We start from the raw sequence: 25,483 nt of genomic DNA, 5'->3' as shown, positions 1-25,483 counted from the left end.
GTCAGCACACGTCATAATTGGCGCCGGGGGCGACCGGGCGGCAGTTTCTGCATACGTCATCGGCGCGGTTAACGCAGTCATGTGATGAGGATCCACAACGGCAGTACGCGGCAGGGCTTCAGCTACTTGCTCCTGAATCACCCTCCTGAGTGTCGGCACAACAGGGGACGGAGTCTCGGCAACGCAAGGCAGCAGAGAAAGCTGACGAGCGACTTCCTCACGGACAAGTTCCTTTATGCGCGACATCAATGAAGGGCTTTCGGGGTCACCAATCAAACTTGCTAAAATGTCGTCAGGAGCTGAAGGCCGCCGCGTGAGGCTTCGCTGCCGCCGAAGCTCGTCGAAACTCTGGCAGAGGTTTACTACGTCAGCAATTGAACGTGGGTCCCTCGCCAAGAGCATCTGAAAGGCATCGTTGTCTATACCTTTCATGACGTGCTTGATTTTATCAGCTTCGGCCATGGATGGATCGACACGCCTGCATAGGTCCAGAACGTCCTCGATGTAACTGGTAAACGTTTCACCAGTTTTCTGCGCACGGGTGCGCAAGCTTTGCTCTGCGAGCAGTTTGCGCACGGCGGGACGGCCAAAAGCTCTCAAGAAGCGCGTCTTGAACTCGGACCAGGTGTCTATGCCCGCAACGTTGTTATTAAACCACGTCTCGGCGAGTAAAGTTAAGTAGAAGCCCACGTTGTTGAATTTCATCACATCATCCCACCTGTTGTACATGCTCACGCGTTCGTACGCCGACAACCAGTCTTCGACATCCTGGTCTTCCGCTCCGCTGAACTTGGCAGGATCCCGTTGCCGGGTCGCGCCAGAACAGATGATGGTTGGGGCGGGAGGAACCACGGGCGGGTCAGGCATGGCCGTAGGGATGGTCCGACTGCGAAGTTCCAGGGTGGGGACAAGGACCCCGCACTCTCCACCAAACTGTTAAGGGGTTTATTGGTGCTCAGGAACACCGAGGAAGCAGTCAGAAGACAAGGGGCGATGCCGAGCCAGCTGAACCTCTTCTTCACAAGCTCCTTTTGATGATGATAGATGAGGTGTGCCAAAAGCACGGCGGTGATGATGATCCACGATAATGCACGGCAATGGCGCTGTCAGGGAATGTCCCGTAGTCTTCGCTACAATATATATATATATATATATATATATATATATATGATTCCTGGACACGCACGCGCCGTGTGTTCAGAGACCTTATCGGAGCTTTTCGGTCGACCAACCTGTCTACGGGGAAACGCATTAGTTTTTTGGCAGGACGTCGTCGGTCCCACTAAGAAAATACATTTCGTTTTAATAAAATTCAGCGGCCTTCTACATTGCCTGCAAACGCTGCGGTCTTCGCATTTCAGAAACGTGTTTGCGGACCTCGTAATGACATCTGTCATGGGCGGGGCGTTTTTGTGCTCGCTAGGAAAAACGAAGCGTTTTTTTTTTTTTTCCTATTGTGACGTTCGCACGGAAAGTTAGGCAGTCCCAAACAAACATTTGGCATCTTGCCGCTGCTGCCGCAATTGATCGCTGTGCCGCACGAGTGGCGCCTCAGCACTGAATTCGCACGTAAATTTGCACCGTGTATGTACGTAGTACGGGCTATAAGGATAATAAAACAACCAGCATGGAAAACGGATGTTGTCTCTTCAAGGCATATACCCAGTAACTCCGCACCGTGTCGAGGTGCGATATATACACACGTAACTACGCTACACGGTGTATGGAACGCTCCGTCTTGGACGTAGTTGCAGTGTTATACGCCGCCTGATATATATAGTCAATTCCAAGAACTCTCAATCGGCGATCCCTCGTGCGCGGGCACATTTCTCGGAACGGCCGGATTGGCGAAGCAGCCGGATTTTGCCCGCTGCGTCCAAGCGATGCCGTAGAATAGATAGAGGAGGAGGAGGAGGCTGCGCGGTTGCGCAACTCAAGGTTACGGAATTCAAATCTAGGAGTTAATGGCGCCGAGTCTACATGCACCTGCGTTGGGAGGATCGCCGCAGTGAACTGCTGTAGGGACTAGTGTACGTCGCCTAGTGATCCTGAACGAAGGCCGTAATCTTGTAGGCAAGGGCTTTTTTAAGAAACGATCATACACGAGACAGAGGGAATGAATCAGCCGCTCAGGTCTCTGAGCCTCTAGTTCCCGTTGGACTGCAACTATGGATGAGACACGTGGAGCGTATTCACATTCGGCTCCGTAAATTGATCTCCCTCGCATAGCGTGTGCAAACGGAAACGTTGCACAAAACCTTCTGTCTGAGTTTTAGGTGCGGAGTACCTTAGGACCGCACAATGTCCGTCCGCGTCCGTGCGCATAGCATTTACAATCGCAAAAAAACACACAGGCACCGTCAGGATTCGAGCCTGTGTCTGGTAGACGAGACAGACTTATAGTTCATACCATAAGCTAGCTGCAGCACTGTGGAGGCTACATTGTTGTCCCCCTCAGGGCGCCTAACTCACCGCGAAGGAAGCGACAAAAGGCGCCGGGGCCTTGCGGTGCCACTTGCCGAGAGGGGAGAAGGGAATGTCCTTTCAGGACCCCCTTCACGGCGAGTGAGGCGCCCTCGCTGGGCGCACTATTGATAACAATGTAGCCTCCACAGTGCTGCAGCAGTCATGTTACCCATTGGGCTACAACCGCGAGTTAGTACCCGAGAGAGTCAAACGACTTACCCCCTCGCATGTGATGGTGCGGAGTACCTCCTAGTGCCCGTCCGCGTCCATCCGTGCGCACACCACCATCGAGCGAAAATCAAGCGAAATTTGATTTGAGCCGTGAGTTGCAGTTTCATGTAGGGAATAATCAAGGTGCAACTCACGACTCAAATCTAATGACGGTCGGGGCGCAACTTGGATGCCATTTCGATACCCCGTACTCCGCACCCTCGGCATCATCCACGGAGTGGAGATGCTGCCAGTTTTGCTTCAGCTTGAGGTGATTGAAAAGCTTTCAGAGTTTAATTTTTCGTTTTTTTGCCTTTCTTCCTTCATAATTGCGTGACTTCCTTTTTGTTTTTCTGCCTATTTGGCTGCCTGCGTAAGCCAAGGAAGAAAAAAAATAATGCTTCTTAGGCGCGTGAAGGGCGTTCTGCGGGCGTGCGGCGCAGAGCTCCCGTACCAGGCAGAGGGGGATCCTTCGAATGTGAAGCAGCAGCCAGCCAGCCAGTGCAAGCGTCGAACGTTTTACAGCCCGCGGCATCGACCCCCCTGGCCCCCCTTGCCTCCTCTATGGGTTGATGTTCGTTTGATACCCTGCAGGGTCGGGAATCGGGGTTCGCGGAGTGAAAAGATCGTGCGCCCTTTCTCCTCCGCTGGCACAGAGGAGGAGGAGGAGGAGGGTCTCGATTCTTCTCCTCGCTGTGACGCGAGGACGGGCCCATATTTCACTCGCGCATCGCGTGTTGCATTCCTCGAAGATAGACGAGGCCTTCTTCGCAAACGCGATTCGCCCGAGGCTGATAGTCTGTGTGCCAGCGATGGTCCCCGTGGCGCGACACTTCTTGTTTGCCGTCTGGGCCATCTCGTGCGAAGGGATGGAAAAGGAGAAAAAACACGGAGCCGCCGGATTCACGAAACGTTTCGGTTGCATTTTGTGAAGCAGTATACTACCGTTTTTCGCGCTCTGTATGAGGCGTGTATCGGGAGGATTTTGTGCATGATCCTGTGGTGCACAGTTCTTCCAGCATGTGTGTGCGGCGATAGATAAAATGCACGTTCAAGATCCCGGAGTGGTCAAAATTAACCCGGAGCCCTCCACTACGGCGCGCCAGGGGCGATATCTCAGACGCACCCCCCCCCCCTTCCCCAATAAAAAGGGGAAAGAAAAAGATTTGCAGTGATGGAACGTGATAGCGCTTAGGATTTAACAACATATGGACATGTTTCTGAAATTTAACGATAAAGTGGTTTGTATTTTGAAGTAATTAAATCTATATAGTGAGGCTACGCTATAGGTATACTTTGTGGCATCAGATATTTACCTCGCGTAATTTTTACGAGAAAGAAATGGCTGCGGTTTAGCTCAGCTAACCTTAAGTATGCAAAGGCTTGGCTTAGTCTGGTTTAGTCTTGGTTTCGCTTAGTTTAACCTTTGATTTAGCTGTATTGCCGACCATGCCTCAAAGCCGTTCGGGTGTGTGCAACGCTCACAGAAAGAGCCCGGGCGAACACGGCGAACGCGGCGGCGTTCATTCGTGGCGAACGCACCGTTCCTCTTCGCCGGGCGCGACACGAGTCACGTTGCCCGAGACAACCCAACGCCGCATGCACGGGAGGCTGCGGGTTTGGTCGGCTGCCGATCAGCTGAGCGGCCGCTCCCGTCGCGGCCGCCGCCGCAGGACGACTTAAAACGGACCCTTCTGCGCTGCGCCGACAGCGGGACCGGCGAATCACGCGATGCGCTTCGAGGGGTGTGTCGTCGGGGGTGTGTCTCCGGCCAAAAGGTCACCTTGCGCATCCTCGGCGAAATCGCTGGACGAAAATAGTAAAGCTTTGCTTTAAAAAAACAAAAAAGGAACGCGTTTATAAGGACAGATGAGAAGGACGATGCAACCAGTATGCCGTCACGCTTCGTGACAAAACCCGAAACACGTGCTTTAGCTGGCAGCTTGCCGCATTAGCTTAGCTTCTCTGCACCCTGGAATGTTCCAGTTCGGCCTTTGATTTGTCGTGTCCGTGCTTTATTCGCTATCTGGCAGTTTGTTTTGTGGACCGTTAGTGCGTATACTCGCCGACCTCTGGCCGTGTTATTGCCTGCTTACCTGGTGCGCTGGAAGAAAGCGGCCTTATGGCGACGTCGCTGGCCAGCAACTTCTTGCGGACTTTCAAACTTCAATTTTTCCCTGCTTTGCGTCTCGGGAGAGAGGGACGCAACGCGGAAATAGTGGGCCTCCTCGATTACCAGTCCCGGATGGCCGGCGGGCTATCCAGGACTGGTAAATCGAGGAGGCCCAGTATAGGCCCCTGGTTACAACCGTGTCGCCTTGCGACTCGCTGGCGCTGTACGGACACCTCGTTGGCTGTACACAACTTCGCGTTGGGCGACCGTGCGAGAACGTGGCGACGTCGTACAAGCAGGCGGATCGTTTGATACCCCTATTCCTACAACGTGAGAAACGCAGCTTATTCTCTGCCGAGTGTTTTGCATATGCAAAGAGCACAACAAAATGAACAAAACGTGCTAGACGGGGAGTAAAGAAGGTGCCGGAAAGTGTCCGCCCCTTCTTCCCCTCGCATTGTTTTTGAAAAATTCTTAGCACGTATGTAGACAAAGACAAGGCCGCAGGAGAGAAGGGACACGGAGCGGCGGTAACTTCCAACTGGTTTTGTTCGAAAAGGTATACGTGCTCGTAAGTACCCACGTTACATTAGTATCGAACTCTCGCCGCCAGTGCCTACGGACGAGTAGAAGCCGCTCGAAAGAACGTGGACTCATTATCAGACGGACGAAGCGATTGCACACTCGCCCAGTGCTGCTTTTATGAACAGTTCATCCTCATTTCAGGCGCAGAGAGGTAGTAGGCATATAGTTCACTGACAGCACGAGGTTCCGTTATCGGTGCTCGACCGAGACGTATTCTTCTTCTCTCTATTTCTTTTTTTGCAATTTGGCGAAAAGCCCCAACTATCGTCCACAAGATAGCCCTCCACAACGGCGCTGCTCATAGCTTGGGTGCATCTTCGGCGTGCACACGAACCCCAGCTTTTGTTTTAACACGAAAGTGTTTTATTCCCGGATACACGAAGATTTCGCTGACGTCATATCCGCCACGGAAGTGACGCCAGTGGAACGAAGCAAGTGGCCTGTAAAGGGTGCACCCCTGCACACAGGGTCTCCTTGCGGGGAAGCAACCTCCAGTACTAAAGAATACGTTGTGGGTTGTTCATTTTCGGGTTTTATATTTTAACACGAAAGTGTTTTATGCCGGGACACACCCAAATTTCACTGACCTCATAACCGTCACTTCAATGACGCCAGTACAAACTTACTTAACTAGCTAGTTTAAATCAGTATAAATGGGAATCACTAAGCTCACATGCCGAATTGTTTCGGTGTCCGCGCTTGTGTCGCGTGGTGATGCAGCCCCGAGCTAGCACATCGGGGTGGCCAGGTTCCGCTGTCTGACCCTTCGAAGGACGCTCCTCGCCGTTTTCTTTCTGCCGATGCACGTCCGTGCTACAGCGGCAGCGTCCGCCGCTCTAGCCCGGCCGTAGCCGACGCTTCTACGTTCCGCGAATTCTAGGTAACGGCCGGCAGAATCTCGGTTTCACTCTTTTTAGAGCCACGTGTGTGAATTCAAGTGACGTCGCACGGGCAGTTGTTGTGGGTGTCGTTTAAAGCTTTGCTTTCCAAACAATTTCACAGCGTGGATTTGGGCCAATTTTTTTTTATCTCCGTGTGCGTTCGTCTGTGCTATGAAGTAATTAATCTTAACGCCGCGTAATTTTTCTGCGAAGGAAAACATAATGAGCACTTTATGGAAAAGTTGTCGACCTCTCCTCTTTGGCTTCCCTTCTTCCTGTATTCAATTCCCCTCTATCACCAGGTGGTCAAAATTAATCCGGAGCCCTCCACTACATACGATGCGCCTCATCGCCTGTGTAGCGTCGGCGCGTTAAACCCCACAATCAATCAATCAATCAATCAATCAATCAATTCCTCCCTCTACCCTCCCCCCTCACGCACTTAAAAAAAAAGAAACATGGGAAAATCATACTGGTATTTCGCTTTGAGCGCGTTTATCCCAAAAACAGTTGGTCCGTGAGTCCGTGGACGCGTACCAACGATGAGGTTGGCCATTATGACGAGGCGGGCTTGCGCACCATACGCGTGCAACCTTTTCCGGAACCCTAGGCGCTGTGCGTGAGTTCTGTTCGCGGGGCGTGTCTCCAACACCATGGCACGGAGCTCAGCAGAACCGCTGTGCTGCTTAGCGGGAATTGAACACCCGGCGGGGCGAGACCGATCACTTGGTCGGCGCGCATTAAACGGGCGAGGAGACGGAGGCGTCAAGGGAAAGACAAAGAGACCGAGCGGCGTGGAATAACTATACTACGACAGTGCAGTCAGTCAGGGAGGGAGGGGGGGAAGGGCGAGAGAAGTCCGTCGGCTGCGCGCCGCCCGGGGGGCAAAGGTCAAGGACGCCGGGTCTCGTTGCGCCCGCGTATAATTGACCCCGCCGCCGTTCGGGAATTATCTGTCGTGCGCGCTGAGGGAGCGACGAAATAGCTCAACGGATTTGTGCCCTTTGGCGGGGGCCTTCCAGCGCGTTCGAGAGTTGCGCCCGCGTCGCGAACGGGGAATGCGCACGCGGTCTCGAAGGAGAGAGGGGACAATATTTGCTCTGCTCTAGAAATTTCGAGGACTCCTGGCTCTGTTCCTTCTGTGCTGGAGGCGGTTGCTGTAGCCGCTGTGGGACAGCTCGACGGGGCATTTGAATTTGAGCTTAGAGGTCGTCTTTACCAGTGGGGGTTCTTAGCGCACGCTTTTGTTTTTCCCTGCTAGCACTAAGCGCCCAGATTTCGGCGAAAAGGCAGAGAGAGAGAGAGAGAGAGAGAGAGAGAGAGAGAGAGAGAGAGAGAGAGAGAGAGAGAGAGAGAGAGAGAGAGGGGGGGGGGGGGGGGGGGGGGGGGCGAAAGCTGCACGGAATAGAGAAAGGCGTGCGCGAACTGAGGGACGCGATTTTGAAACTGCAGGTCGCGACCCTTATTTTCGTGACGTCAACGAGCGTCCCTTGCTGCAACTGGGTGCTGTAGGCTTCTGTGGGGCTGTCACTACAGTTTTACTATTTCGAGGCGGCGCGACAACAACCGCAGCTGGCTAGGCGACTGGCGTGCACAAGGCATTCGGGCAGGATCGTAAAGATCGTAGTGTTTGCTGCAGTGCCTCTGCTAAATTGTTATCGGGAAGTTTTTTCTTTTTCTTCGTTCTGCGGACATTCCGTATTTGCCCCGCTTCGCGCTTGTCGAAAACGTATCGTGTGATCTGTAGGGGAAAAAAAAAAATAAAATGCCGGCAGGCCTGTCCCGTAAAATGCGGCGTCCATAAAGTGCGAACGCAAACCTTTGACCGGGCAAGCGGTTGGTTGAGTGAGCGCGCCTACAACCTGCCAAGCGCAAGGATAACAACGATAACAATCCATGCAACGATAACCATGCGGCCGTGTCGTGTTCGGATCGGAAACGCGTCGTCGTGGCACGCGAGGGCAACGCTGAAAGGCGCACGAGCACGAAAATGGCGTCTCGAGCACGCGAGGCGACTCCAGCTCCGCTAGTGCGGTAACATTAATCAATTTAGTCAAGTTATCCGTCCATACCGCGTAGTTGCTTTTGGTATCCGCAGTTTGTTTCATTTACAGTTACTTTCTGGAGTTTGACCAACCCCGTTCGTAATGAACCTCGATACAACGAATTCCCGATATAACGAACCTTGATTTGACAAAACCTCACCACATGACAGTTGTCGTTCGCTTAGATATTTTTGCTCCATTTGAAACCTCCAACTCCCCCCCCCCCCCCCCCCCCTTCACTTTACCGAAATTTTCATACCTTCCGGGGTGGTCCAGTGGCTAAGGCGTTGCACTGCTGAGCACGAAGACGCGGGTTCGAACTTCGCTGTGGCGTATTTTTTTTTAGACGGAAAGGGACAAACGATAGCGCCGGTGTTGCATGATTTGGGCGCATGCCCTTGGCTGCCTGTAACCCCACAGATTGTTTTTGAACGTTTCTTGACGAATTTTTTTTTTTTATCGAGCTCGGCCTCGTCGTGTGGTGTTCAGACTGTATTTTACTTTCGGGAGGAATAATACGACTTGGAAACATTGCCCCTAGGGGATAGGTTTGCTTTCTGAACTTTTATGAACAGTCGCGCTTGTTACGACTCAGAACGCTTTTTATTAGTATTCACAGCTTTACACAAGCTGCGTTTGGTACCCGGGGCTCAAAACCAAGACCGGATTAGGTGCACGACATACTAATGCATCGAAATTCGTAATAATTGTCCCGAAAGGAGTCATTGGTCTGACGATATCTATTGAATTCTGAAATGCGCTGGTGGTCATACTAAGCGCGAATGTAGTTAAAACAAAATACGGAAAATGGTTAAACGTATAACGCATGGCATTTAACACAGATTTCGCGAAGGCTCCACCTGTAATCGTTATAATAGCGTAAATGGAGATAATCGCGCGAACGAAATTTTGAAAAACTAAAAAAATAAGAAAAATGTTTAAAAAATACGCAAAATGGCGAACCGTGTAACGCCCTGGATTTCCACAATAACGCAGATTTCGCAAAAGTTCCACTTCTAATCGTTAAAATAGCGTAAATTGAGATAATTGGTCGGACAGGATTTAGAAAAACCAAAAAAATTGGCTGGAAAAAACTCGACGCTCAACACCTGCGGCATAAGAATGCTACGCATTTAGTAGATAATTCTCTGAATTTCTGCAGAATTTTTTTTTGCGCAACTTGATCCACAGGAACAGGAACATTGAACTGTCTCATTCTGTAAACCTTTTTTCAGTTTCTATTGTGATGAATGAATTGGTTGAAGTTTGGCGATCACCTTTGTAATGAGTGAATCCAGTCGAAATTTTCAATACTAGGCAATTTTCCACGCGCGCGGCACGTGCTGTCATCAGGCGTCCTCTTTTGACATGTATCCTCCCTGTGCTTAGGCACAGTAAGACATGTCTGTGTTACAACATTCCTGGAATACTACAAGTTTTCACGCAGCTCGGGTTGGAGCAAAGATTGAAAGGGTGCTAGTTCGAAGGTGAATTGGTGCGTATGAATCATTGTTAGCGGTGTAATTTCCGCTGTAATTGGACAGGCTTTCTGCAGAAAAATTACAAAAAATGGAAATCTCGCGCCTTCAAGTTAGCGCATAAAGATGATTGATTATACGGTGTGGGTAGCTTATAGAGCGCTAGCTCACAACTGCAGTCGGGACAAAAATTTTTTGGAAATCTCGCGCCTTCAAGTTAGCGCATAAAGATGATTGATTATACGGTGTAGGTAGCTTAGTTTATTTTTGAAGGATGGCGGAGAAATTGTACTTGAAAAACTGGAAAACCTGTATACGCAATGCCTAATGACCGCAATGGTACCGCAATCTTGGAAGAACGCGAACATCATCCTAATCCATAAGAAAGGCGACATGAAGGACTTGAAAAATTACAGGCCGATCAGCTTACTGTCAGTCGTCTACAAGGTATTTACCAAGGTAATCGCTAACCGAATCTCTGCAACCTTAGATTTCAGTCAACCTAAAGAACAAGCAGGGTTCCGCAAAGGTTATTCAACAATGGACCATATTCACACGATCAATCAGGTGATAGAGAAGTGCGCTGAGTATACTGAACCCCTATATATAGCCTTCATAGATTATGAGAAAGCATTTGACTCGGTCGAAACCCTAGCAGCCATTCAGGCATTACGGAACCAGGGGGTAGATGAGCATTATGTAAGAATACTAGAGGATATCTACAATGGGTCTACAGCTACCATCATACTCCATAGGGAGAACAGTAAAATACCTATAAGGAAGGGTGTCAGACAAGGAGACACAATCTCTCCAATGTTATTCACAGCATGCTTACAAGAAGTATTCAGAACGTTGGATTGGGAACAGGTGGGAGTAAGGGTTAATGGAGAATACCTCAGTAACCTCAGATTTGCTGATGACGTTGCCTCGGGGGACGAATTGCAAAGCATGCTTTCCGCACTGGGCGAACAGAGTAGAACCGTGGGCCTGAAAATTAATATGCAGAAAACTAAAGTAATGATCAATAACCTCGGGACAGCACAGCAGTTTGAGATAGGTGGCGAGGCAGGGGAAGTGGTAAGCGAATATATCTACTTAGGCGAAGTTGTGTCCCCAGATCCCAACCATGAGGCAGAGATAATTAGAAGGATCAGAATGGGGTGGGGTGCATATGGCAGACATTCTCAGATAATGAATAGCAGCCTACCATTGTCGCTGAAGAAGAAAGTGTATGACAGCTGCATCTTACCGGTACTCACCTACGGGGCAGAAACTTGGAGGCTCACTAAGAGGGTTCAACTTAAATTGAGAACGACTCAGCGGGCAATGGAGCGGAAAATGATAGGTGTAACATTAAAGGAGCCATGAAGAGAAAATGCAAGTTGGTTTTATTCGAAAGATTTCGTGTTTTATACTGCCCCCAGCGCTTGTCCGGATAAAAACGGTACTTTATTCACTGAGAAATTAAACAATTTAGGTTAAAATTTTGATTTTCCTGCTCAATCGCGCGTTTTCGTGGTCCCAAGTGACATCACTGAAACCGACCGCTCTGCAGCCTAGAGTACCTTCATTCACGCATCCGCCGTACAGGGTAGAGACACGTATACGCTGGCGCCGCCATTTTCGGTTGCTCGCCCGCCGCCGAAGCAAGTCATTGTGTCAAAACCGCGCTAAAATTATCGCCGCAACGCGGTTTACTGAAGAAGTTTGAATCATATTGTCTGTTTCGCGTTGCTAGGTCTCGTGGGAAACGAAAAGAATAACGCGTTGAGCCCGGCACGGGACCGCTCAAAGGTCGTCTCCACCCTGTACAGCGGTGTTTGTTCCCGCGTTTCTTTACGTTCCGTAACCTAGATGGCGCCACCATACCGTGGCAAGCGTTTGGTTTGTTTTTGCCCGCATTTAAACCTGGCTTGTTTTTGTTCTGGGAGAAAATATTCGTTCCCTGAAACAGTGCTCGCTCGACAAATGGGGTCACGTAAGACACCGTTGCTTGCGTCAATCGGCCAGTGTCGTCTGAGACAACCCCAAGCCCCGTAGTGCTGTGCAGCGAAACCAAGCATGCTGTGCGCAGTACGAACAGCAGAACGCATCAGTACTTCTATGTTTACATGTGCTTTCGTAACTTCCACTGTTTGTCCCATCATTCTTATTGCTTTGTAAAGAATGTGCCCTAAATTTAAGCGCAAATCGCTCGTTCGTCTAGTTTGTAAGTTCTACCTAATTTGCGTCTGCTTCTGCCAGCCTCCGCCAATCGCAGAGCTTAGCTCATGTGACGACATAGGTTCTGTTGCGGGAAATGAGCTGGTGGGTCGCATGACCATTCCCGTTTTTCCTAATTATGTAGCTTCTTTGAGCGAAGTTTACGTTAAAAGTGGTGTCAGTATGATTCTAACGAGACAATCTTTTGAATGAACCAAACTTGTGTTTTCTCTTCATGGCTCATTTAAGGGACAAGAAGAGAGCGGAGTGGGTCAGGCAGCAAACTGGTGTTAAAGACATATTAGTAGAAATTAAGAAGAAATGGACGTGGGCAGGGCATGTAATGCGAAGGCAAGATAACCGCTGGTCATTAAGTGTAACAGAGTGGATCCCTAGAGAAGGCAAGCGTTGCAGGGGGCGGCAGAAAGTTAGATGGGCAAATGAGATCAAGAAGTTTGCGGGGATAAATTGGTCACAGTTGGCACAGGACCGAGATAATTGGAGAATAATGGGAGAGGCCTTTGCCCTGCAGTGGGCGTAGATAGGCTGATGATGATGATGATGATAGCTCACAACTTCAGTCGTGAGTGAGCGCCCGTTAGCGCTCCTTTGTTGCGTGCCGTGTGGTGTTGCCCCACCAGGTTCAGTTTGTTAGTTAATAGAGAGTTTTAGCAGCCCGTCTGTTCCGTCGTGTACGTAGTTACCGTGTATACCGGGACCCGACTGCGCCTGCGCGCGCGGAAGGGCGAGGAGGCGCACTCCACCGTGACGAATGCGCGGACATGGGGAGGGCCGCCTGCTCGCGGAACTGATCCCCCCCTACCGCGACGAATGCACAAGTGGCCAGACGGGTCCCGGTCAACACGGTAGCACTCCGTATGTTCCGCGTTGTACGTGGTTACCGTGTTGACCGGGACCCGTCTGGGCACGTGCATTCGTCGCGGTAGGGTCCCCGGGATTAGTTCCGCGGGCAGGCGCAGTAGGGTCCCAGTCAACACATTAACTACGTAGACGACGGAACAGACGGACTGCTAAAACTCTCCAATTCCTCGAACAAGACAGGTGCTTGCCCGAAAAATGCGCAATGCCTGCACGAAAAAATACGCTGGGTGACCGTTTGAAAAAGAAGCCAGTGCCTATAATTGGCCGTGATTGACTCGGGCGCCTTAGTGCGCGCAAAAAAAGAAAAGAAAAGGAACGACGAAATCGCCTTCGAGTCCGCCTTCACCTTCTGACAATTTTTAAGGTTAAAGGAATAATAATAAAAAAAGCAGACATCAGATCCGCGCGTCTTTTCTCAACGTCGCGATCCGCGCGTCGTCCTCCGCGACTTCTGGGCCATTCATCAGGGAGGTCAAGCGAGTAGCAGCGGCCGGCCGCCGGCCGGACGGACCGTAGTGTCGGGCTGATCGACCACTCCGGCGGCGGCCTCGATTCGCGACAGAAGCGTGTCGCAGCGGCGTTGCGCGCGTAACCGGAGGAGCTAGCCTCCGCGCCGGTGCTGCAGCGAACAAAAGCGCAAGGAGGAGGAGAAGGAGGAGGAGGCGAGCGAAGTGTTCCTGTTCGGCCGGCGGGGTCGGTCGGGTTGAGCGTGCGGCGGCGAACGCGATCGGAGGCGACGAAAGCGGGGCAGATATCCGCTGCTGCTGCTGTCTGCCGGTTTATTTTTAAGCCTGACCCAGAAGCGGCTACGGCGGCAGATCGGCGCGCACGCGGATGATCATGATGATGTCGAGAAGGGCCGGGTGGCCACCTTCTTGGGCGTGCGTCTCGACTGTGCGCCTGTTATTACGCAAGCATTAAGCGCGTATAATAAGTTAGGCAGTGGCCTGGTCGCCGACGGGTTGAGCCAGCGTTCGTTTGTAATGTACGTGCAGTAGCGTGGCCGTGCCGGCAAACTTTGGAGGAGAAATGGTCGCGAGTAACGGCGTCTTTATGTAGAAGGGTCTGAGCACCCTGTTATGAAAATTCACTTCTTAGCAGTGGCGCATAGAGATGTAGTACTCCGATACACATTAAGCAATGACCAGTGGAACTCCTCTTTTCTGGGAAGCGTGCGGGTAGGGTTAAAATGCGTGCACTGGTACAGCCAGAGACTGTTTCAAAAGAAGTAAAATTGACGTAGTCCGTAAAACTGCGGTTCATTGAAAAATTTTTATTACGTAGGCATAGCATGATTTCTTGGATAAGTAACTGAAGGACTATTACATAACGGAATGCCCTGTTTCTCCCTCTAGCTCTGCTCTCGGCTTGGAGGGGCCATGCAGACGAAATACAAGTTTGTTTTATTTGAAAGATTTCATGTTTGTTTTATTTGAAAGATTTCATGTTTTATAGTGCCCCAGCAGTTGTCTGGATGCAAGCGATGTTTTATTGACTGAGGAATTCATCAATTTAAGTTAAAATTTTGATTTTCCCGCTAAATCGTGTGTTTTCGTGGTCTGCAATGATATCACGGGAACCGACCGCTCTACAGCCGATTGCGAAGCCTTGTTTACCGTTAGTGAACCTACGTGGCGTCACCATACCACGGCGAGCCGTTTTCTGTTTTTGGTTTGTTTTTGACTGTTTTAAACCTGGCTTGTTTTTTGTTCTGGGAGAATATAATTGTTTCGTGAAACATAGTGCATACGTACATCGGCCAGTGTCGTCTGAGCCAAACCCCGCAGACCTGTGGAGCTAAACCAAGCATAGTGCGCGCAGTACAAACAGCAGTATACGCATCGGTACTTCTATGTTTGCGTGTGCTTTCGTAACTTCCACTGTTTTACCCACCATTCTTGCTGCTTTAAAAAGAATGTGCCCTAAATTTAAGCGCAAATAGCTCGTTTGGCAAGCTTATAAGCTCTGCGTAATTTGCGTTTGCTTTTGCCGGTTTCCGCCAATCGCAGAGCTGGCTGGTATGACATCATAGGTTCTGTTGCGGGAAATGAGCTAGTGGGTCGCATGGCCATTCCCTTTTTTCCTAATTATATAGCTTATTTGAGTGAAGTTTACGTTAAGAATGGTGTCAGTATGATTCTAACGAGGCAATCTTTTGGATGAACCAAACTTGTGTTTTGTCATCATGGCCCCTTTAAGTGTAAGGATAGCCATGCTGTTGAAGTTTTCATTCTTGTACATTGTGCACATGTCAGAAAATAAATAACACGAGAATTAATGTGTTTCTCCAACTACAGCAGTAATTTTATTCTGTGTTGCCTGGTCAGCAGTTCATGTTTTGTATAGCTGCAGCCCTGCAAAGTCCTTCCAATTGGTTAGTGCACATGGGAAGCACAGATGATTTATCTTTCAGGTACCACTTTTACTAATCCAGATGGGCATTGAATGAAGTTCAAGCAAAACAGTGCTTTTATTCCCACAAAGTTTTTATACGACCTCAAGTGCCACCCATGCCTCCTAAAATAAACGTGGACGAAGTTGTCGAGATTTTCATCCTGTTTTCAATGTTTGGTACGCACAGCATGTGTAATTAAACTACCGAATACATAATCATGTTGTAGAATAATCCTGACTCTTCTCAAGTCAGTTGCTTAGAAGATTGTTGAGCTACCTGTGTGAAAAAAATTTACCATCTTTTCCTAAAGAAAGTTGAGGGAAGCGCGAAAGCTTTTTAACCTCCAAATTGCTTCAAAAGCGCATCCATTCAATCGTCAAACCCTTAAAGACCCAAATCGCGAACGAAGAACAAACTCACGGGACGATTTTTCGCGCACTAAATAAACGCATCTATGAACGGTCTAAATGTGTATTCTGATACGTGATTTATGGCATAAAGGTGTACTTTTGTACTCCTTAACGATCCATGCGTGTATTGTATGCTTATCTAGAAACGTTCCTTTTTCACGATTTCCCAAGTAACTGTTTTGACACAATGGAAGCCTGTTTTCACACACGCACTGTGTGTACAGAGATCTTGTCAGAGCTTTCCGGTAGACCAACCGGTCTATTGGGAAATTCATTAGTCTTTTTGACAGGATGTTATTGGTCCCACTAAGAAAGCTTTCACTTCAAAAAGGTCTCGTTGGTTGCGACAGACATAGAAAGGCCGGTTTTCTATAGCACTCCTACTTGCCGTGGTCTCTGAAGCTCCGGGGTTGTTGAATGCAAGCCGTTGCATCCCCGTATATGGCTGCAGCGGTCTTTCTGTGCACAACACCTACCTCCGAGGACAAAAGGTTCGCTTGTGTCGCATCCCCTTGCTCCTGATTGGCAGTCTTGGCTTGCACTCAAGAAGAACCCCTCCGTGGGCAAAGCTGCCTGTCAATGGCAGTGACAGGTAAAACGAATGGCCGCCACTGGATGCCTCCGAGACGACCGGGGCCACTGAGGGATGATTAAGGCTGTCTCAAGGAGTCCACACGGCTGTCATACCTTTGGCTGAACCTCAGTGTTGTGCAGTTGTTTGTCGCTATGACTCGAAGTGCGGTTATGGGAAGCCTCCCACTGCGTAATGTGCTGTGGCTTTCGTTTCTAGTTTTGAATTGGGGGCTGTTTGTTGTCCCAATTCGTTGACGGATCTTGGTGCTAAAATGTCGTTGTGCGAATGGCACGCTACTGTCCGTTACTAGTTTTGTTTGGAGTCGTCCTGGCAGCTGTGCCTTCGCGGTAATTTTTCCAGGAGCTACTGCATCTTTCATTTTTTTTTAGGCGTGTTTTCGGTGTTCCGAAGACTGTCCATTTCTTTGGAAACTGCCACTACTGTCACTCAATCTAGCTGCAGGAAGGAACAACTTAAATGTGAGATGTTGTTGAGTTTTATGTGAGTTGTGAGATGATGTTGAGGTTTCAGACAGACAGGGGGCTGAATTTAGAGAGAAAATGGTGAAAATAAAGAATGTAAGGCATGCACCGATGTCACCGTGAATGCAGAATTTTGAATTAAAAATGAATCGAATTTTGAAGGGTGTGGTATGAAACAAAAGGAGGAGGAAAGGCAAGTATGGCTTTATTGCAGCTATCTGCCATTGCTTTAGAAACAACAACAAAAATTTGCAACATAGGTGCGTAATATGGGAGCTCCCAGCAACCATAATTGCTTGCTGCTTATTGATAACATCACAGTGTGGCAAAAACAAAGGTACGCTATGATTTGTGGCCTGGAAAATTAGGCTTGGTGTGCTATTAAGTTATGCTATGTTCAACATTAAAAGTTGAACGAGAAATTTACTGTTAAATTATACTAAATTTGCTATTCCATTTTAATTAAAATATGAAGGCAGGAGATTAAAACTGCCTATGCGGCAATATTCCTGTGCCCAAAATAAGGGACCCCTGGTGGTCTAAATTAATTCATAGCACTCAACTATGACACGCCTTGTAGCCTAGGTGTAACAATGAGTTCTATTGCAATAGATACCTTAGTATACCCTATACCACTGGGTTTCTGGCTTTATTTGTATTTACATATAACTGACAATTATGTTCGAGAGGTGTTTTGTTGCGGAAGCTTATTCCCTGGGGGAAAAATCAAGTGTTAGCTAACACTTTATTTTCCCCCCCCCCCCAGGGGATAAGCTTGTTTCGAGCTCTGGAAACAATTAATTGTTTACAGAGCTCGAAACGTTGTTATGTGTACATGGATGTTCTCAATTGACGGACTATCAGGAGTGTTGATGATGCCTGTGGTGTCATGTCTTTTATTATAAGGCTAGCTGTTAACTCGTATGTCCGCCACCAGTTCTCGGTGGAACATGATGCAGCTATCTCATTCGGGGCATGTCGCTGCCATCTGCTGCCTGGCTTCCTTTTCTATGCATCATCAAAATATCTTATCCTCCTTTGAGCTGTCAGAGGCATGAGGTTTCTTTCTTGGCTTGCGATCAGCAACTGCCATCTTAGGATAGCGGAGCTGCTTCTGGCTGGTACTAGCCTTGCCGGTTGATACCGGTCTTGAAAATTCTGCATGAAAGTTTTCTCTTGTCTTTTGTGTTGTTTCACACTGTATAAAAGCTGCTGCTCTTTTTTGGGGGGGCGTATTTGTTTTTGTACCTCGTTCCATATTGTGCCTTGGAGTTATGTGTGGCACATACGTGTACATAAGGAATGCATCTGTACGATAAACTCGAAATAATGCCGCCTACTCAGTGAGCTCTGTTAGCAGTACCTCTCGTGCATTGTGTCACATCTATGTTTGCGGTTTTGTCACTTCACTGGGGTGAAAATACTATTCAACGTAACTGGTCCAACTTGTCTAAGAATGCGTTCATTTGCTCAAATTTCCTTTATGCTCCTTAAACACACCCTCGAGATATTTGTGAGTTAAATTTGGGTTCCAGATATAATCACTCTTGTTTTTGTGTTCCCACTGTGTAATAGTTATAGTGGCAGTAGTAGAATAACTCATTGAGGGGGATGGTGTGAGGCCTAGTTAGGAAGAAGGAGTTAAGTCTGAGTCAGCTCGCTGTGTTGTCCTTTTGGCTGCAACAGTCTTTTTTGTTTGCTTTCTTTCCTTTGCGTAGCTGGTTTCATCCTTGTTCCCATGGCTGGTACGGAACAATAAATCTCACTTTGACTTGTTGCAAAAAGACAAAGTGCTGTTTTAGTCTGCTGCAGCAGCGGCAGTTGGGTTTTCTGGCTGTTTGATGTACTCTCTTTTTCCTTTTCTCTTGAAGCGAAAAGAAAAAGAATAAGGAATGGACATTCCAACGAGTAAAGTGTTACTGCCAGCAGTGCGAGCAAAGGTTTGAAAGGAGAATTCGTGAGTGAACCAAATAGCAGCGGTGCTGTGTGTGAATAACTGAACGCCCTTCATGCCGACCTGTCTCTTACGATTCATGCAGTTTCGCTTTTAAAAGTCCTTCGCGCGAACATTACGTAACGCACAGATGCCCTCCTCAGGCAACAACTGCGCACTGACCTCGGCAAATGTGGTTTCATGCGAGGGTGTTGTTTGTTTGTAGCATTGCATTCCCCCTCTCCCTCCTTTGTGTCCTTTACTCCATTGCCTTCATGGTCTCACAACACGCGCTCCTTCCCTGGCCTCCCCCGCCCCCCCCTGTCCTCTGTCAAGTGTAGCACCGGAGGGGGTCATTACAACGGGCGCAGGCTCTCGACAATGGACCTCTGTTGTCTTGCCCGGCTTTGGAGGCGGGGAGGGGGAAATGATCCCTGTCATGGTTCCTTGAGCAGTTTGTGCGTGCGTTGTCCATTGTCGTCCACTTTGGAGAATGGAAAAGGGGCTGAGTGGTAAAGGGGTGTGCCGGCCAGTCTCTTTCGTCGTGGCCTGTCATTCGGCCTGTCATTACCTGTTGCCAAACACACTTTGAAAAAATTCACGGTTTGGATGGTGTCGTGAAAACACTGGGGCATGCGTGTCCCATCTACTTTTCACTGGGGTCAGCTTTGTGCAGTGGGCTGGTGTTTGCTTGCACCACTGGGCTCGAAACAGTATTATGTAGTTTGAAAAAAAAGCTGTACTGAGGCCACTTGCTCGTATGTTCCTCTTTGTTTTGCGTGATGAAAAGAGGGCTGTAGGATGGGAGTTCTTGTTTTGTACCCATAGCACCGTTACTGTCTTCAAAACTAATGCGTAGCAAAATTGTCAACACATGACCTGTTAATCCATGTCAGTTAAGGTAATTGTCTCATTAAAAGTCGATTTTTTTTAGTACTGGTTAACTTTTTGGGAATACTGCGTGCGTGCAGCCGTGGCAGATTTCGGCGGCTCAACCTGCCGAAACAGAGATCTAGTTTCTACTTTTCCTTACTTTCCAAATTCTACACTGTTTAGGACAGTCCTATGAGTTTGCTTCCTTGGTGAGAACCAGTTCAGCAAAACTGAAGGTACCGAACAGTTAATGCTTGTCATCTATTTAACATGAAAATTGAAAAAAAGAAGGGGAAGAAAAAAAAAGGTGCACAGTGGATGGCCTGCATTATGTGTTCACCTGGGTGAACCCAAAGTGAACATTGCCTGCCTTTTGCGTCAGTAATACAGGTATCAATGCTTATTGCGTGTCCTTCTTGTTTACTTTGTGTGTATTTCAATTTTTGCAAAGTCTGCATTACCAAGCTGTAAGGCAGCTGGTTAGGAAAATGGCTGGTTTACTTAGCAAACTGTGTATAAATTGCTTGTAGCCCAACTACATTTTTTTTTTAGTTTTCTGAGATAGTATTGTTTGGTTACATTTTCAGTGTCTGACGTTTATAAGCAGGCTCGTGGTTAGACGTAAGGTTTTGATGAGGTTGTCTGTTACGGTACCTCTATTTATGAATCATTTGCAAAAGTGCCCTGGTACAGTATTTGGTACAGGCTTGTAAGCCATGGTTGCACGATCTTTTAGTCTTTAAGCTAGTATGTGCTGCTTGTCTCTTTCTGTGCCAGCCCATCAGATGTTTTATCACATACAGACGGTATGTCGCAAGTGTAATTTCAAGACTCTTTATGCGCCATCTCGACTAAACGTAATTTCAGTTTGTATACGCGTGTAGATGTGCCATTTTTGTGCATGCACATGAACATTACAAGATGAACATTACGAGAACAGGCCGAGATGTTTGCTCCTTTTGTACAAGTGGACAGTGCCTTTCACTGAAGTCTCAACAACCGCCTCTTGTCTTTTTCTTCTTGCGTTTTACAGAGTGGGGAGGGATGTGCAGCAGTGGCAGCAGCAGCATCTTCTAGTCTGAGGGCCTCCGGAGGACAGCATGGTGTCCAGGGGTGGGGAAGGTGACGTCCCGTCTTGGACAGACAAGGTGAGTTGGGGTGGTGCCGCCGTCACGAGTGATTGAGTGCTCCCCGTGAAAACAAAAACTTGATTTTGTTATAGATCACAGCACAGGCTGTGCTTGAACTGGGGTTGTTAGGTATTTCTTTACATGGCTCAGCATATTTCAGCAGGAAGGACTGTTCTGATTGCTTTAAGGAGCCATGAAGAGAAAATACAGCTTTGTGTAATTTGAAAGAACTAGGATTCAGTATCTCACTCAGCTCCATTAGAGCCACAAAAGATGTTTTTTTAACAAAAAAAAAACAAGAAGTATTTAAAAACTTTCAAATTTCGCGCCACAGTGACGTGTTATAAGCACGAATGACATCATATGGGCCAACAATAAAACAATTTTCAGTGCATTAACTGCACGTTAGCGTTCAAGTGATGAGGTCAAATGGAACTAGAGGCCCCATTACAGACGTCTAGTCATGTGTCGTCGCGACAGGTCAATTAGGCGGCCGCCAATCGCACAAACAAGGTTCCGTGACATCATAGAAAAGTTGCGGGAAATTGGCTAGGGGGTCGCGACTGCTTCACACGTTTTCTTTAATATCTCCGTTATTTGTTAGAAGATTGCAATGATATTGGTATCATTGTTATCGAGACTAAGCAGTCTTTCTAATAAACCCAACTTGTATTTTGTCTTCACGGCTCTTAATGGCCTTGTATGAGATCTGAGAAGTAAAGTGAAATTTCTCTTGAGTGAACATGTTAGTACTGAATGAGAAAAATGACAGCAATGTGCTTTGTGTTAGGAAGGAAAAAAAAAATGGATAAAACTGAAAGGATTGGAGATTTCAAAACGTGACAGAATTTGCCAGCGAGAGCGTTTTTGTATAGCCATCAATCAGGAGCTGTCTTGTGGGGGGCTCACGTAGAGTTCATTTTCGCAATGTAGTATACCATTGTGCTGAACAGCTTGTTGAGAAAAGCACATGAATAACACGGGCAGGGCAGGAGACGTTTGCCAGGAACAGAACTTTGCATGTGCTGACGTGCATCTTAGGCGCTCTATATCCTCCTGTGCAAAGCAGTAAACCGTCTGGTTTTTAACAAGCAATGAAACGAAGGAACAGAAAGAAGCCAAGGCAAACCTTAGCATCTGAAAAATGTACCCAGTGCTGAAAGTAAGTTTTTATTTTTTTAAGACTTGGATTGGGAGCCTTACAAGGACTAGTAACTGGTGTTTGACGGGGAGTGGTTGGGTTTTAAGGAAACAGTTTTCCTGGGCTGAGTGGCCAGAACTTTTTCATTAGGGGCACGGCACAGGACCACTTGTTCAAACGTTGACGAAGCCAGCAAATTCTTTTTCCGCGATGATTAACTTCATGGTCCAGGCAGCTGTCAGTGAGAAAATGGATGTTTGGAAGAAAGTAAAAGAGGTATTGTTATAACGAATGCACTATACAAAATTATTCTACGAACCCTTTTTAGTAGGTGCATGTTTCATAGTAAACTTGCTAGCTGTGGTCCTTTATCAAAAACCTCGACGGTGGCTGTGATCAGGGACTGCCAGTAGAGGGCTATCCTAGCCGCCGGTAGGTGTTTTTAATTCTGTGGTACCAAAAGCATTGCTGCCTGCTGGGTGCTTGGCGAGGGTTTTGATGGCTCGCATCTGTGCGCACGTGTCTCCGTACCAGATGAATCACGGTTTCGCTCCTCGTTGCACTCGGGCTAATGACGATGGGAATAGCTGTCTCCCTGCTGTAGTGGGATTGTGTCTCTCATTCCACCCCTGTGGTTGCTAGGTGTGCTTTGGAGGAATTTCCCGTTTGGAATTTCGGACTGGTCATTGTTGCTTCAGAAGGGGCGCTACTCTGTAGTTTCCCTGATACTGCTGGAGTTCACCCACTCTTGTCTCTTGCGGCGGTCACCCCCTTCCCAGGACCAGGCGGCCGGAGGAGGAGGAGGGGGAGGAGGGGGCACGAGGGAGGACCGGCAGGCATGGCACGGCCTCAAGACTGTGCTGCTGGAGCGGTCCAGCCCCAGCGAGGACTTGGGCTTCACGCTGCGCCACTTTGTCGTCTACCCTCCCGACACCATCAAGGCAGGCTCCTCTTCCCACTGCCTTCCTCGTGTTGCGCTATTTAAGGGGGGACACCCCTCTTAAAACTATTTCTTTTAATTTTTAAGTAAACTCTGTGAAACTTGTCAGTCTTGCTGCCTTTCCCCCACTGATTTCAAATATGGCATTATTTTTTTAGTTAATCAATTAGGTCCCGAGATAATTAGAGGTAATTAACCATTTTTGGAGGAACAATAGACAAAACTGTGTTGGTCAGAAAACTGTAATCTTTACATTTTCAAACTATGAACCCTGGTGAGTGCAATAAGACTATCAGTTTTTTTATGCGTCGCTTGGAACTAATTTTACAGCTCATTAAACTTCAGTGTTTGAAGTTGGCACTCAAAATGGCTCCTTGCCAGTGTTGCCACCAAGGTTTAATGAGCTGTAAAATTAGTTCCAAGCGACGCATAAAAGAACTGATTGTTTTATTGCACTCACCAGTGTTCATGGTGTTGGAAAATGTAAAGATTAAAGTTTTCTTACCAACACAGTTTTGTCTATTGTTCCTCCAAAAATGGTTAATTACCTGTAATTATCTCGGGACCTAATTGACCAACAAAAAAAACAATGCCATATTTAGAATCAGTGGAGGAAAAGCAACAAGTCTGACAAGTTTCACAGAGTTTACTCAAAAATTAAAAAAGTTTTTTTAAGAGCAGTGTCTCCCCTTAACGCCAAACCATTGCAGCCGGATGTTGTGTAACCGGTGTTCCAGCTGGCTTATAGGGGCCCTGAAAGAGGTTTTGCTTATACATGGGTGTTTCCATTTTCAGGTAAACCAGTGCCCTAGAATTTTGTTAAAGCGACGAGTATTAGTGGAATTAGTATTGCAAATCAAAACAACCCCGGTTGCGCTCGTCTGCTACTGTGATATTCTGCGTCGCAGCTCGCTTTGGGACGGGGATTTCTGACTTCCTGTGTTCCGTCTGCGCCGTTCTTTTGTTTTATAATTCTACTTATAAATCCTGCACTCATGGCTGGAAAAGCTGACTGAAGGAATGGGATGGGACTTTTACGCTTCCAGACCACGCCGAAAGGTCACGCGAAAAGAGAATGACCTTGTCATCGCGCGTTCGCGGCGATGACATGTCTTGGTACATGGGAGTCTAAAATTTGCGAGCGAATGGCAAGATAATCGCCTCAAAATTTCTTAGAGTAAGCACACGCGTTCCGAACCGACGTTGGTTTATATATTACTTAATTGGCCACTAGTTCATGTCAATGTCGAGCTTGGTCGTGTTGTGGTAACGCCACGCACACGCGTACAAAGGCAGTAGTAGTATTCCATTCTGTTATTCCGGTCGATTCAAAACACTTGTAATCGTAACATAAAAGCATCCAAAGGGTTGTACAGTATGGCACGGGGACTTTTTTTTAGAGTGCGTCGTACATTGCATTTCCCCCTCCCCCCTCTTACTTTCCGGGAAACTTCTTCACGACACTGCATTTATCAACTACTAGACAAGTATACCCTAAGCAATATTGCGAGTGGTCTCGGAAGAGTAGTGTGAGTTTTTGGGCCGTACATGCCTGCCCCTTTGTTTGACTGTGAATATGAATGCACAGAACAATTAGTCCACCCTAGCTTTTTCCCCTGATGGCCTGAGGGCCCTTTTCTCTCTGTAAAGGCTGTTCGTTCATAACTGCAATATGTGGAGGGTTTGGTTGCCGTCTGCGGCCCTATATAGCCTGCCTTGTGTCTTGTTTAAGTGGTAGCTGGGTGTCACATGCCTCTTTTTTATTTTCCTCATTATACAGCTTATTTTAGTGAAGTTTGTGTTAAAGGTGGTGCCAGCAGCGTTGTTCTAACGAGGCAATCTTTCGAATGCACCAAACTTGCATTTTGTCTCCAGGTGCAACTGGAATTGCCTCTCTTGTGGACTTTTCTCCTCCTAACAGAAATTGCTCTTTTGTTGGGGGCATTTGCAGGCAGCCCGGATGGCAGGGAAGCACCCAACGGTTGTCGGTGAGTAGTAGATGTTCTCCATTGTGGCACGCCCTTCGGCTTTTTTTTTTTGTCTTCTCACCTTTACTGTGCAGCGCATATTGAAATCCGTTTTGCAGGCCCTGTCTGCCTTTCATGCTCTAAACTGCTTAGCCCAGTTTGTTTGTTTGCCACATTTATATGAGCTCTGCGCTGGCTGTCATGTCAGCCTGTTGAGCCTGCCTGAGGGGTCATTGCCCAGAGGAAAGGCTTCTGGCATTTAAGTATGCTACATGCCTGTTCGGATTGATCGCTGCATCTGAGTGATTAACATGAGCATGCACGAATTTCTCTTGTGAGTAATTTGTTACTGTAACATGTGCGCTCCTTTCCTTTCTTTCTTAGCTGTTGTAGGGTCCAGGCCACTATTCCCAAACCTGCTCGCTTCCACATTGCCATGTGGATTTTCCATTGCGTGGTTAATTCCGCTTGGAGATAAGGCCTCCCATTTGGGGAAAGTGACTATAGAATAATTCTTGGCCTTGCTATGGCACTGAAGCATTCACATAAAGAATGTCCTTCTGGAAGCTCTGACTGCATTTTTGTTCACATTCCTGCCGTTTTTAGATGACTGTTTTTTTGTGTTTTACCACTTAGTCACTTTGCATTTAATTTTAAAACAACACATTCAAGGGTTTCGATAGATTCTTTTAGTTTTGCAGTTGAGTAAGGGGCATGGCGAGTGACTCTGCTAATAGCTAATGGCGACTAGCAGTGATGGTGGGGGGCCGTGGGTG

The 25,483-nt window shown here is 47.9% G+C and overlaps 1 protein-coding gene across 4 annotated transcripts in view; it reads left to right on the top strand.

Moving 5' to 3' along the window:
* The window catches only part of LOC144169222 (rho GTPase-activating protein 23-like), a 98,148-nt gene that overhangs the window by 33,581 nt on the left and 39,084 nt on the right, over positions 1-25,483 (top strand). For all 4 annotated transcript variants that reach the window (XM_077698277.1, XM_077698276.1, XM_077698275.1 and 1 more), the window contains exons 2-4: positions 20,563-20,677; positions 22,580-22,745; positions 24,696-24,728. In XM_077698277.1, the coding sequence (XP_077554403.1) occupies positions 20,630-20,677; positions 22,580-22,745; positions 24,696-24,728 (247 nt within the window). In that variant the 5' untranslated portion in view covers positions 20,563-20,629. The remainder of the gene's footprint in view (positions 1-20,562; positions 20,678-22,579; positions 22,746-24,695; positions 24,729-25,483) is intronic.

Source organism: Haemaphysalis longicornis, unplaced genomic scaffold (genome assembly GCF_048455015.1).
Source record: "Haemaphysalis longicornis isolate Haplotype H1 unplaced genomic scaffold, Haemaphysalis longicornis Haplotype H1 scaffold_2, whole genome shotgun sequence".
Lineage (NCBI taxonomy): Eukaryota > Metazoa > Arthropoda > Arachnida > Ixodida > Ixodidae > Haemaphysalis > Haemaphysalis longicornis.
Note: the sequence above shows the minus strand (reverse complement) of the source record. Positions and strands in the feature narration are given on the sequence as shown.